Raw genomic sequence first — 13871 nt, forward strand, 5'->3', positions numbered from 1 at the left:
ATTGTCAAACCAGTGAACACTGAACTTAAGCTCGCTGCTAAATCATTTTTCTATTTTTTAAAGCCAACAAGTACTGTAGAAATAATAAGTATAATCAATACACTGAAATTGAAAAATGGAGAAGTGATAAGATAAATGCAGACTTTGAAACTGCTATGTAACCACATTGCAGGTCCTCTAACCCATATTTCCAATAAGTGCATTAAAGAAAACGATATGCCCAAATTCTTTAAAAAGAGCCGAAGTAGCGCCAGTCTATGAATCAGGAGAGAAACATAACATCACGAATTATCGACGTATCCCTCTCATATCCCCAATATTGCAAAGATTTTTGAGCGAATTATATATAATAGGATTCATAATTTTGTAGAACAGAGCAATATAATCTCCAAGCAACAATTTGGTTTTATGAGAAAAATTGGTACGAAAGATGCACTAAACTACATAACTAATGCACTATATAATAATGTTGATAAGAGTAAGCCTACGATTATAACTGTCCTAGACCTGGCGAAAGCTTTGGATACTGTTGACCATAGCATACTACTGGCAAAACTTTATTGCATTGGAATCAGGGGTCAAGCGTTGGATCTCCTTGCCAGCTATCTAAGTGACAGATACCAAGTAGTCAAAATAGACGGTATTCAAAGCGATAGCTCTGTGGTTAACACAGGCGTTCCACAAGGAACGATCTTAGGACCGCTACTTTTTATCCTGTACATAAATGATATCTTCAAGGACATTTCCCCCCCCCCCCCCCCCCCGAGGCCATAATTTCGTATGCAGATGATACTGCTATTATCGCCACTGGTAATGATTCGATAGAAGCCCAAATTACCATGAACAATTTTCTAAGTGAGATATCGGAGTGGCAGGCATTAAATAAACTGTCATTAAATGTAGAAAAAACTATTTGTATGGCTTTTGTATGAGCAGTATTGGAAGTGTGCCAGCTCAAGTAAGCGTTAAAATTCTAGATAAAAATATAACTAGGGTAGACAATTTTAAATATGTAGGAATTGTTTTTGATAGCAATCTAAGCTGGGACAATCACATGAAACATATAATCAGGAAAACAAAATACCTAGTATATATATTTTTTATAAAATTTTAAAATCCATGCCTACAGAAACTCCCAGAATGATTTATTATGCTTTTTTCCATAGCATCGTTAGCTATGGTATCATTGCTTGGGGCGGAGCATATAGAAAGAGTCGAGACCAAGTTAAAAAGCTACAAAATAAAATTATAAAAATAATTTTCGATCACATGACAATCCTTTAAATATAGTACAACTTTTTTCTCTCGAATTTTTGAAGCTGCATTATCATGATCTCAAAGAGAAATACTTAGCATCAGACAGATACAAAAGATACAAGACTAGAAACAGAAATATTATTATACCTAAGACAAACAAGAGAATTAGCAATAAAAATAGCTATATGAAAGCAATTACTATTTATAATGCGCTTCCTAATCAACTGAAAGTATTGAATATAGATCAATACTCTTAAAAGAGCAAAATCATAGAATGGATAAGATCCAATTGTTAAAAAAAATATACATATATTAATAATAAGAATAATAATAAATAAGAAAATTAAAAAAAAATTGTGACGTTGTTAAAAACAACAAGTAAAAATTTTTCAGCGACAAATGCAATTGTGTACATAAATAGTTTAAATAAGTTAAGTTTTAATTTTAAGTTTCATATTATAGATTTTTTGTTGTAACAGGCCTGCTAACGGTCAACTTCGTTTACGTCTGCAGAATTTTCAGGTATGATACATGCCTTGTAAATTTTTTCTGATGAATTAATATTAATAATAATGTGGAGGTGATAGGTGCGTGTGCAGAGAGAGAGAGAGAGAGAGAGAGAGAGAGAGAGAGAGAGAGAGAGAGAGAGATGTGAAGCGTGAGGATAAGAGCGAGCGACGGATTAAACCATAAACGGAGCGCTCCGAGACAGAGGTTATGAGCGAGAACCGAGCGACCCTTTTTTATAGGTTTATGAACGCGAAAGACGGTTGAGCGAGAGAGTCTGAGAGTATGGTTGACACGTGTGCAAAATGCGGGGGCCAGCTGAGACCTGAGAGCGAGTGACGTACGAGAGAGGGTGAATGAGGGTGAGTGGAAGGGGCAGGTATAGCCGTGGCGCTGATCAGCAGCCCCGAGAGCGACAGATTTAAGCGAGACGCCGGAGAGTGTAGATGTAGACTGACTAGAGAAGACCATAGCGACGATGTATCTGATAGTTTTAAAATATATTTGATAGTTATTAAATATACCCAAAGCTCATTTATGCAATCACCCCGTAATATTCCTACAATAATAATAATAAATTAGTTGCAAAATAAGGTAAGTGAAAAAGTAAGTTAACAAAATATATTCTTTTTTTTCTAGAGTTCTAGATAGCATTATGTACAATTGAACGTTTATTAATAAAAATTTATTTTGTAAAGTTGTAAATAATATGGTGTGAATTTCGGAGGTGTGAATTTCGGAGCTGTGTATTAGAAGAATATGCGACGTGAGAAGCATCGGGTGTGTCACAGCGTGGAGGCTGGCTCTGGACTCAAGAGCACGTTACTGCCTGATTGAGAAAGTACGTCCGCACGCAAGAAATAAATAGAGAGAAAGATTAGATTATATTAGATTGGTTTTTATTTGCTGTACAATGTATTGTACAATAACTAGTAGTTTAGTGTCAAGTTCTTGTATCAAATTGCAATAAACCAGTGAACAGTAATCTATGATTGGGAACAGTAGGGCCTATCATCATAATAATATCACCTAATATCATTTTTTGCAAAAACATAATTTAAACTTTAATTTTATATCTTAATGCGTATAGCAAAAAAAAACATTTACTTGACATTTTTATATTTAGAGATTTCACTACGTTTATTAGTCTTATTCTTGCCAAGATTTTCACTTTTGAAAAAAGTTTTTTGGGGAGATTTCACATCTTTTACAAAGCATATTAGTATACTTTTATGGAATATGGTTATTGTACTGCATTAAATCTTGATCTATTCGATAGACAACAAGCTACTATTGGTTTAGACATTGATAGCATCGCGCATATAATCGTATAGCAATATATGCATATTATAATTGCGTGTCGCCGAGTAGCAGACGAATGTCGGTAAAGTAGATTAACTACTGTAACCACTGGTTTAGAATACCTAATATATTCACCGGAAGTCACGTGACCGGAGGAGACGAAAAATATCGGGAGTGAATGGAAACGCTGAACGAAATGAAATATACCGATGAAGATTAGGATATAAAGATTAGAATAATATATTCAAGTAGATATCAACAGATTGCGCATACGCGCAATATTAATAATTTAAATGCAATCGCGATTTTTTTAAGGTTAGGAACACCTAATTTTAAAGTAAATAGGGTCGCACCGTCGACAAATCGTTTTTCTTGCCAAAGTGGCGCTGTCGCGCCCCTTGATTAGGTGAGAATCTCATGGGTTAGTAACGGACGGAGAGGAGACGAGTCGGAAAGCGAAAAAGAATAGACGCGGGCTTGAACCGCGGACCCCGAGATTAACAAGCGGGAGCTCTAACCACTGAGCTAACGTCTACGATGCATCGTAGTACGGCTCGGCGGACTCTTATCGCTGAATCGACTTCGCTGCTCGCGTTGCAGACGTGTGCGTCTGTGACAGTTAAGGTTTTAAAAATCGGAAAACTGGCTGTAGCAACTCGAAACATTGTTTCTTGAACTTACTAGGTGCATTTAAACGCGCTCCGCGCGCGCTACATTTTAAGGTTGGAATTTTCAAATTAGCACCATTAAAACAACTACTCATTGTGAGTATAGACATCAGAATTAAACAATCCTTTTTTAGCTTCCATTTTCCGGCATTACTTTTTTGAAGAGAATTTGGGGAGTTTTTACCACCTAGAAGGTAACTTTTAATTATAACAAACTGAATAATAGTTATTTGAGAAATTTTAGCAATCGGTAGGGCAGAATCTTAGGTGAGATTTTAGCCAGAGATCTCAGGTTAGATCTCACCTGAGATCTCACCTGAGATTTTTCAGTAGAGTATACTTTTATGGAATATGGTTATTGACTCACAGAGCGTTATTCACTTTAAAATTCAAAGTCTAATAAATTATTGAGTTGAAGAATAATTATTCTTTCAGGTTACAAGTGATGTTTATATGTATTGATGTATTTACATCAAGTGTGTACACCTAGCCTTCCCTGCTAAAAATAGTTAATAAATATCAATTAAATTATTAACGAATTCTATGCTAATTCTGAATCCCATTTTTTGTATAAGGACTTGATTAAAATGGATTAGAATCAATGGAAGTCAATAGATTTTTATACAAAACACAACAATTAAAATCGATCATTAATACCAAACATTGGTTTCTATCAACTTTACTAGTCCTTTGTATAAAATTTTATCAATTTCTATCGATTCAATTGTTTTTAAACGAGTTCTTATGCAATAAATGTGATTCAGACATAGCTTAGAATTCAATTAATAATTTAATCAATCGCTATTGACTTTTTTTAACAGGGGTTATAGAAATTGTGAAATCTCTGACAAAAAAATCTTCTGAAAGGTATAATGTTTTTTTATTTTGCAAAAGTATTGAAATTTCCAAAATATAACTGTCAAGTAATCCCTAGTGGAGCCCCTCCTGGCACTCTTCAAGAAGTTTCTAGCCTCTGGTTATCTCTCTGTAACATAGAAACACTCCTTTGTCTGCCCTATTTTTGAAAATAGGGTCAGACATGAGGTGGGGAATTATCGCCCTATATCTATTATTAGTGCATTACCAAAACTCTTAGACTCTATAGTTTCAAAACATATTGCGGATTTTTTGTCCTGGAGACTCGTGAATTAGCAGCACAAGTTCCGGAGTAGCTGTTCCACTGTCACAAAACTTATCTTGTTCACTGAGTACATACACACCGCATTTAAGGATCATTACCAAGTTGACTCACTGTACCTTGATGTCAGAAAGGCTTTCGACTCTGTGGATCATAAGAGACTGCTTCAGAAGCTCTGGAATGCTGGTATTAGAGACAATCTGCATAAGTAACTGAAATCTTATTTAACAAACAAAACGCAGTCAGTGAGAATCGGTGGCGCAAGGTCTAGTTTGATGCGAGTTTTTTCCGGGGTACCCCAGGGTTCTCACCTTGGCCCGATTTTGTTCATTTATTTCATAAATTATATTACGAGCGCTATAAGAACATCGAAATTTCTAATATTTGCGGACGACGTTAAATTGTATTCGAAAACTGCATGCTCTATAGATTCTTCTAAGCTCCAGAATGATCTTGGCCGGGTTATGGAGTTGTCGAGGATGAATGGATTGACCATAAATCTTGGTGATGCCACATTCTTTCATTCAACAAACATGGTCGTCCATTGGTCTTCGATTACTTGGTGGACGGTCGGATCCTGGATAGAGTTAGTTCGATGTCTGATTTGAGAATTGTAATGGACTCATCACTCTCTTTCTCGAATCACACTAAATATGTATCATCCAACGCGTTAAGAGTATGGGGATTTGTTAGAAGAGCAACTACAGAATTCAGCAATGTCGATTCGATTATCTACTTATGAAAGTCACTTGTTGCTCCAATCTTATGCTACGGCTCTGTGATATGGTCACCCTAGTCGAACAAATTAATTTTAGAATCCGTCCTTCACAAGGTTGTACAGTATGTCTCATTCAAAGATAGAAAGCCAATGGACTGGGTGGACCATAACTACGAGCCTGGCATGATAAGATATAACTTACTAAAAATCGCAGAGGTGTATCGCTTACAAAACTGTACCTTTATCTTTAAGATTATTAATGCCCTTGTTGACTGCCCTGGCCTGTTAAACCTCTTTAACATGCGCTCGGTTCCATAGGCTATTGGAATTCCTCGAGTTCTGTCAGAGTATTCAAGTACATCTAACCACAGCTTTTTTAGTCCACTGGCCAGATTGTGCAGGCTATGGAATATGTTACCTTCGTCAATTCGGGCATGTTCATCGATAACCCAGTTAAAAACCAGTGTTTTTGCTATTATTCTGCTCTAGCTACTCTTGTATGCAAAGATTGTAAATTCAGGGTAACTAACAAACAAATGTATGCAAAATAAATCTAGTTTAAGGTAGTACTACCGGATTAACGGTTCAGAAATTGATGAAATTTTGAGTACAGGTAGATTCTACTTTAACTAAGACTCAATTAAAATTTGTTAAAGGTTTGGAGCCTGGGAAAAAGGTTATAAATTTTTCAATTTACGAAAATCTACACTTTTCGAGTAATTGCTTGATTTCACAAAACTGAATGTTCAGAATTCACCCAAACTTTGCAAATTAGTAGATAAACATGTAACGAATAAGTTGATACCTCAAAAATCTAAACTTGAAAAGTGTGAGCGTAGTTATAAACAAATAAAAGTTCAAAAATGTACACTTAACCTCAAAAAAATGAATCAAATCAGCTTCTGCCTGAAACTTTTTATTGATAATTACGGTAAATAAAATTGTTTGATGAGAATGTTATATCATTATTTAATGTAACTTAATTTATGCAACTTCTATTATTATGTGTATCCCGCAAATAAACAAAATATAAAAAGTGGACTTGTTTTGACTACCACAGTAAGGGTACTACTACCTTAATATTTTAAATGCTATAAGATCCTCATAACCTCATAAAACCATGAATTTTCTCAAAACATTCTGAACTTCAGTTTGCGAGTTATAAGGTTTAACAAAAAAAAGTAATTTTTAGTTATTCAGGGTATACAGGGTGATAGACAAAGAATTCAAATATTAATATCTTTTGAACTAATTGGTTTCATAAGCTGCAAAAAGAAATTAGCCAAGGTAAGCAAAAGATCTACCTTTTCCCAAAATCTCAACCTAAAATCTTTTTACCCCCCTAACCATACAACATAGAAAACCCATTATTTTTGGTTTTCGATTTTTAGCTCAAAAACTAGTCGCCAAAATAGCTTAAAACTTTTACAGCAAATAGGTATTATTGTTGTTCGTTGTAATAAATTTTTGCAAAACGTTTTACAATTTAGTTTTAGCGATATATATATTTTTTTAAAATCGCCGTTTTAATTATAACAATTGAACGAATCAATCAATCTTAAAAATCTTGCAAGAAGAAGCAATTAAATGCTCTTTTAGAAACACCATTGCTAAATTTATTGTATAAATCATATCATTAAAAAAAAAAGTAAATATCTTTTTTCAAAAATCGAAAAATGGTCATGAAATAACCATAAAATGGTCAAAATCATAAAAAAAAATTTCCCTGAATCCAGAATTAGAAAATATTTAATGTATGTCAAATTTTATTATAATCGGTCATGTACTCCCAGAATTATGATGGTATACACACACACACAGCCACCCACACACACATTTTCTAAGACATATGATTCGAACTCCAAAAATCTCCAAATACGTTTCTATAAAGTTTTAGTTGAACTGAAAATTTTACTATTATAAAGCTTCCTCTAGGAGGAAGTAAAAAATGATTACGAGCAAAATCCATGTTATAGCTATTTTATTTCTTCAGATACTAGTTACTTTGGAGATGTTTTGCGTGTTCTTGTCATCCATTCTCAAATTTTACTGTTTAAGGTTAGAAATTCATAAATGTAAAGATCTTGTGTGATTAGGAACCGCCAATCACAGTGCAGTATATTTAGTTAGAACCTGATATTTTAAGGTTTTGTAGAGCCAGGCTCAAAATGTAACTGCGCAGGTGCGTCACACACTCTCGATGTTTTTACCCAATTCGATATTCTTTAGAACACAACTAATTACATTGTTATTCAAAACTTCACAAGAGAGTTCTAGTTTTTACAGCTTAGGAAAAACCTATTAATCTCTAAATGCATACAATTAATTGGCAAGGAACATATGAATTCAATATGCATTTTGATATACTTGATAATTTATTGCAATCATTCTTTTGTTTAGGATATGACTTGTCAGATTGCGCTCATATAATTCATATCAACAACTATTTTATCGTTGTCTAATTTTCTAGAGGTGTTTTAATCACTCTTTCTTGAAAGCTCCCCAGTATGACATGTTGCTTCTGCTTGGACAGTTATTTTAGGTTAGAATCTGCAGCTTACACGTGCAAATTTGTTATTAATGTTTCTTATTCTTAAATATGATATCATAACTTTAGGGATTGATAATCATTTGTTACTTGTACAAGTTTGTGTAAAAAAACATGTGATTTTGGCTATTATATGACATAAGTAGATTGCATCTGTCATTATCTGTCTTATGTCTAACATTGGCCATTGTACATGTATTTATTTTAAAATATAATAAAAGAACTTGTTTTTTTATCAATTTGAACATATTTCAAATATATGAACTTAACATATAAAAATAGAAATACTTCACAACATACCAGGATGTGAAACAAATCTAGATGTATTATTTAAAACTGCAGGATTATAATGTTGAGCATGAGCTGTATGTGACACTGATGGTACTGTTGCTTGACTGATATTCAGGCCTATAATGTGTGTCTGAATATGTGAATTATGTGGCTGCTGGTGGTGATGATTAGGATGATGGTGTTTTCCTTTTGTTGGCATACTCATCTCAAAAGTCGTTTTTTTTGCAAATTAATCTCCGTTGTTTTAAAATTTTCACTCACATTTAATATGACCCTCATAGGTGTTTGAGTGAAAATTGATTTAATGCAATCCCAGATAATATCAATCAATCACTTACTCTCCTTTATTTTATTGAAATTGTTCACTTTTACAGAATATGAAAAAATTAATGAAATTAATATGTACAATACTATAAACCAAGGTGATACTCCAATTACAAGCTTAATTTTATGTTTTTAAATATCTTAAAATTTTATTCTTTTATAATAAATACTATTATATTTAAAAGTTTTTTAAGTAAAATGTTCATCAATTTAATTTTTCTATTTAATCCTCTCGTTTTCTTTAATAAAAATTAGGTTAATTATATTGGAATTAGCAACCCTGAGTTATAGTAATAAAGTTATAGTAATAATAATTATAGTATATAAAGAATAAGTTTTGAAAGAAGTTGGTGAAAAAATATGCTATTTTAATCATATAATTTAAAAGGTAATTTTTAATTCGCACTTCTTTCACTGATCTAGGAACACAAACTTTGCTACTGTATGTACTCGATATTTAAAGATTATAATCTTGAACTATATAAGATTGTACAATTATTAATTATTAAATGTTGTTTGTTTTTAATTTAAAAAATTATTACAGCTCATTCCCAAATTTAAAATGTGAAAACAAATTTCTAAAAATACTCAAATAAGTATTTATTATTACGTTATTACATGCATATATTTTTTTTATCCCTAAAACAAGTAACACGTCTCACACCGTTACGCACATTGATGTACTCTCCACACGTACACTTTCTTTACACATGCGGTAACGAAAGAGCAAAACGTCTAATCGCATATATATTCGCGTAAAGAAAACTGAAGGAATAGAGGAATGCGAATGACGTTTGACAGCAAATGTTAACACCTATAGATATAAAGGGTCCTGCACATGAAACTTAGACATTTTCAGACATTTAAAAAAGGAATTAGGATGTTTCGCGCGCAAGATCGGTCTAGATGGCACCCTTGGGTGTGTTCCACTGGAACATTAGCACACAATACAGCAGTTCGGTCTACGTTCAGAATTCCGGCACTGTATGTAACTCATCCCGTAAAATTGTTCTATGTCAACTGATTCCGTTTGCATGTACATACAACAACAATCACTACTTGTAGCTAAAATCGCTTTAACATTGCAAAGTAATTTTTATCTCCTTTAAACTTTGTACAGTTTCACTGACATGAGTATTTCGTGCCAGTATTTAGTAATGAAGAAGGAAGGGGATAGGAATAGATGCAATAACTGAACACGTGTATTAAATAATAAATGCATATAATCTACAATATAAAAGAAGACTAGCGGGAGAAAAGATTTTTTTGACTAGTCAATCCGGTGGCCCAACTAATACTGAGTTGACCTCTTGACAGTCGTAAGGTTACTATTATTTATTCTTACTAGACTTGGCGCAGTGCGCTGCGCGCACTGTAGTAGACTATAATTTCATTAACTTATTAAATGGAATATAAATACTTGATTGATATTTTTAATATTTGTTTTCTATCACGGAAATATATCAAACTTTATAATATATGATTCATTTCGCGCTCATATAAATTTCAAAATTGCCGCGGTTTCATTATAGTATTATATTACATTTTTAATATTAGAATCAATTTTAGAAATCAAAAACAAATCAAAAAATTCTAACGATACTTTTGACGCATGCGCACTGCATGAGCCAATCATATTGACGCATTCTTGGCTTCACTTCATCCGGTCATGACTTTTTTATATAGGGATCAACTCCCAACGGCTAACTTCAGAGGGCGTCACGTAAAAGTAATCCGCGATATCCCCTGAAGTTAGCCATTGAGAGCCCTGGCTCGAAGCAGCTATGTTCGAATTGTCGGTGGCCACGCTACTGAAAAAATTGTGGCCGTGAGCTCCAAAACTTTTATTTTACACTAATTTTATTTGAACGAACATTTTCTTTAATCTTGTGAAAAAAAAATTTTGGAGCTCACAGCCAGAGCTTTGGTGTGTACGTCGCGTTAGGCCAAGGAAGGGATACCCCTGCTGGAAAAAGTGAATAGAAATCGATTGAAATCGATTAGAATTCACCATTAAAGTCGATAAAATTTCAATTGACTTGAATAGTGAATCTTAATTCCATTTTATGCATTAGAACTTGATAAAACGTGATAAAATACGATAAAAATTGATATAAGTCGATAATACTCAATATGCAAACTTGCAATTGTAATCGATAGACCATGATCTTCTTGAAATTCTATCAATTTCAATTGTAATTTTTCATATAAACAGAGATTCATATAAGAAGTAACACCATAAATCTACAAGTGCATACGTGATAACAATAGCAAAGTCTTTGTAGGTCATCAGTACTGCAAAGTCTATGATCTGATAAACATTACCCCTTGCTATAACTGTGGAAGATATGGACACAGTGCATCTAAATGTAGAAATAAAACTGCTTGTATAAAGTGCTCCGGCAATCATAATGTGAGTGTATGCAAGAACATAAAGATTGAATGTGTGAACTGTATTTTTAATAATACTACATACAGAACAAGTCTACCTACGGACCACTTGCGAACAGACAGACTTAAGTGTAGTATACTCAGAAAAAGATCAAAAAATATATCAACTCTATTGATTACCCGATTGCACCTATAATACGGACATGGGATGAAGCAAGCGCACTAAAACAAATACACAGTCAACAAACTAACAAACTACTTTACCAAAAGAAGCCAGAGAAGAATACAGGAAATAAAACAAGTGCAACACAACAGCAACGCAGCAGTCACCAGACACCTTCAGCAAGCTCAGCAGGAACGGTCGTATAATGGAAGTACAAATAAATCTAATTGAAGAAATACAAAATAGTATTCATGAACAGGAGAAGCTATACAGAGATCTTGAGACTTTTAATAAGGAAAGAAATAGTAATAACAGTTTAATACTTAAATATTAGAAGTCTAAATGCCAATTTTGATAAACTACAAATCCTTATTAAAAGCCTCAAAATTACAAGCCTACAAAGCCTTATTAAAACCTTACGTAATTGTATGTACCGAGGTATGGAAATTAACGCATTACCAGTATTATAGACTCAAAGATTATAAGTTATATTACAATCCTGGAGATATTAATAAAAATGATGGTGTTGTGGTCTATGTAAAAGAGAATATAAAGCACACTAACGAGACGATAGAAATAAGTAAATTTAATATATTAAATACTATTATTACCTTCTCTATATAGATCGCATGGACTGCCCTACTGAAAAAAATCAGATGACAATCAACTGATAATCAGCTGATAATCAGCTGATAATCATGCCAAAACTTCAGCTGATTATCAGGTGATTTCGGCTCAGTATTTTTAATAAAGCTGATAGTTATAAATATGCGTTATGTGAGATAAAATGTTGATGATAATCAGGTGATAATCATTCAAAATTTGTAACCTTAAATATATTTATTATAAGTTGTTTAAAATAAGTAAAATGTATAAATTTCAAATAATGAGGGCCAGTATTGGTGTTACCATCAGGATGATAACACGAAAACTCTGGCTGTGAGCTCCAATATTTTTGTTTTTCAATAATTTAATTTAAACAAATTTTTTTTAATTGTTAAAAAATAAAAATCTCACATAAACGCATATTTATAACTATCAGCTTTATTAAAAATACTGAGCCGAAATCACCCGATAATCAGCTGACGTTTTGGCATGATTATCAGCTGATTATCAGCTGATTATCAGTTGATTGTCATCTGATTTTTTCGGTAGGGTGAGTTGCACAGATTTTAATCAGAATTTCAAAACTTACTTAGAACAAAAAAGAAAGATTAAAAACCACATTATAATAGGTGATTTTAATATAAACATACAGGATCATAATCTTATAAGCATGGATTTCCTAAATAACCTACTAGAAAAGGGTTTCCTCCCAGGATTTACAAATACTGCCAGACCATCAAATATAACTTCGAATGAAGGAACGTGTATTGACAATATCCTCATCAAAATGGATTTCCTAAATACAAAAGCACTAACTCTAAAGGTGCATATAATAGATCATCACCCATTATTTCTAGAAATAAAAAATGGTACACTTAATCCAAACAACAAAGAGACAGAGACTGACATGGTTTATTACAACTACAAAAAATTATTCAATACTGCTAAACAAATAGACTGGTCAAAATTCAAAAATAAAAAAGATCCAAATGAAAATGTAAATGAAATAATAAATGAAATTCAATTATGCATTGAAAAATCAATATATAAAAAACAAAAACTAAATAAATCAAAGAAAATTCCCAGGAAAGACTGGATAACTAGTGCAATTTTGAACTCGTGCAATACTAAAGAAATTTTATACAATAGATTAAAACAAAATCCAGACAACGTTGAACTCAAAGCAGAATACAAAAAATTTGTTAAAACTCTAGATAAAGTAATTAAGGCAGCTAAAATCGAATATGATAGGAAAAAATTGAGAGCAACAGTAATGATCCCAGAAAACTCTGGGCCTGCATAAATCACAAAATAGGCAAAAGTAAGAATAAAGCTGACACTAATATTAATCAGTTAAAAATTGAAGATAACATAATAATCAAAAATAGGAGTGAAATTGCTAATAAAATGAATGAGTTTTACTGCAAACTTGGAGAAACATTGAGTAACAAAATAACTACACCAAAGGATAGACAGTTAGAACTACCTAAAAACAATACAAAAACAATTTACATTAAACCTACAAACGAACTTGAAATTATAAAAATAATAAACAATATGAAATTGAAAAAAGGTGGGATTGATAAAATAAGTGCAAAGGCTCTGAAAACAATTGCTCCAGTCATTGCCGACTCTTTGGCTCATGTAATAAATCAGTGTATAGAAATGCCAATTTGGCCTGATATGCTAAAGGCAGCTGAAGTGATACCTATATACAAAGCAGGGAAGAAAAACGAAATGGGTAACTATAGGCCTATATCGTTAATATCAAACATTGCAAAAATGTTTGAAAAAATCATACACTACAGGCTTATAGAATTTTTGAGTAAGAATAAAATATTGAGTAAAAAACAATTCGGATTCATTAGAAACATAGGAACTAAGGATGCTTTAAACATGATCTCTAAAACAATATATGAAAACATAGATCAAAGTATACCTATAGCCTTCCTAGATCT

General features: G+C 32.7%; 1 protein-coding gene across 1 annotated transcript in view; it reads right to left on the bottom strand.

The window, feature by feature from the left end:
- LOC100499172 (uncharacterized) overlaps positions 1–9439 on the bottom strand; it is a gene marked incomplete at its 3' end in the record, with an annotated part of 193488 nt that extends 184049 nt beyond the window's left edge. Inside the window, 2 exon segments of the mRNA NM_001191046.1 lie at positions 8439–8794; positions 9372–9439. Coding sequence (NP_001177975.1) covers positions 8439–8634 — 196 coding nt within the window.
- Between the last annotated feature and the right edge of the window lie 4432 nt (positions 9440–13871).

The sequence above is a fragment of the Nasonia vitripennis genome (genome assembly GCF_009193385.2).
Source record: "Nasonia vitripennis strain AsymCx chromosome 1 unlocalized genomic scaffold, Nvit_psr_1.1 chr1_random0002, whole genome shotgun sequence".
In the NCBI taxonomy this organism is placed as follows: Eukaryota; Metazoa; Arthropoda; class Insecta; order Hymenoptera; family Pteromalidae; genus Nasonia; species Nasonia vitripennis.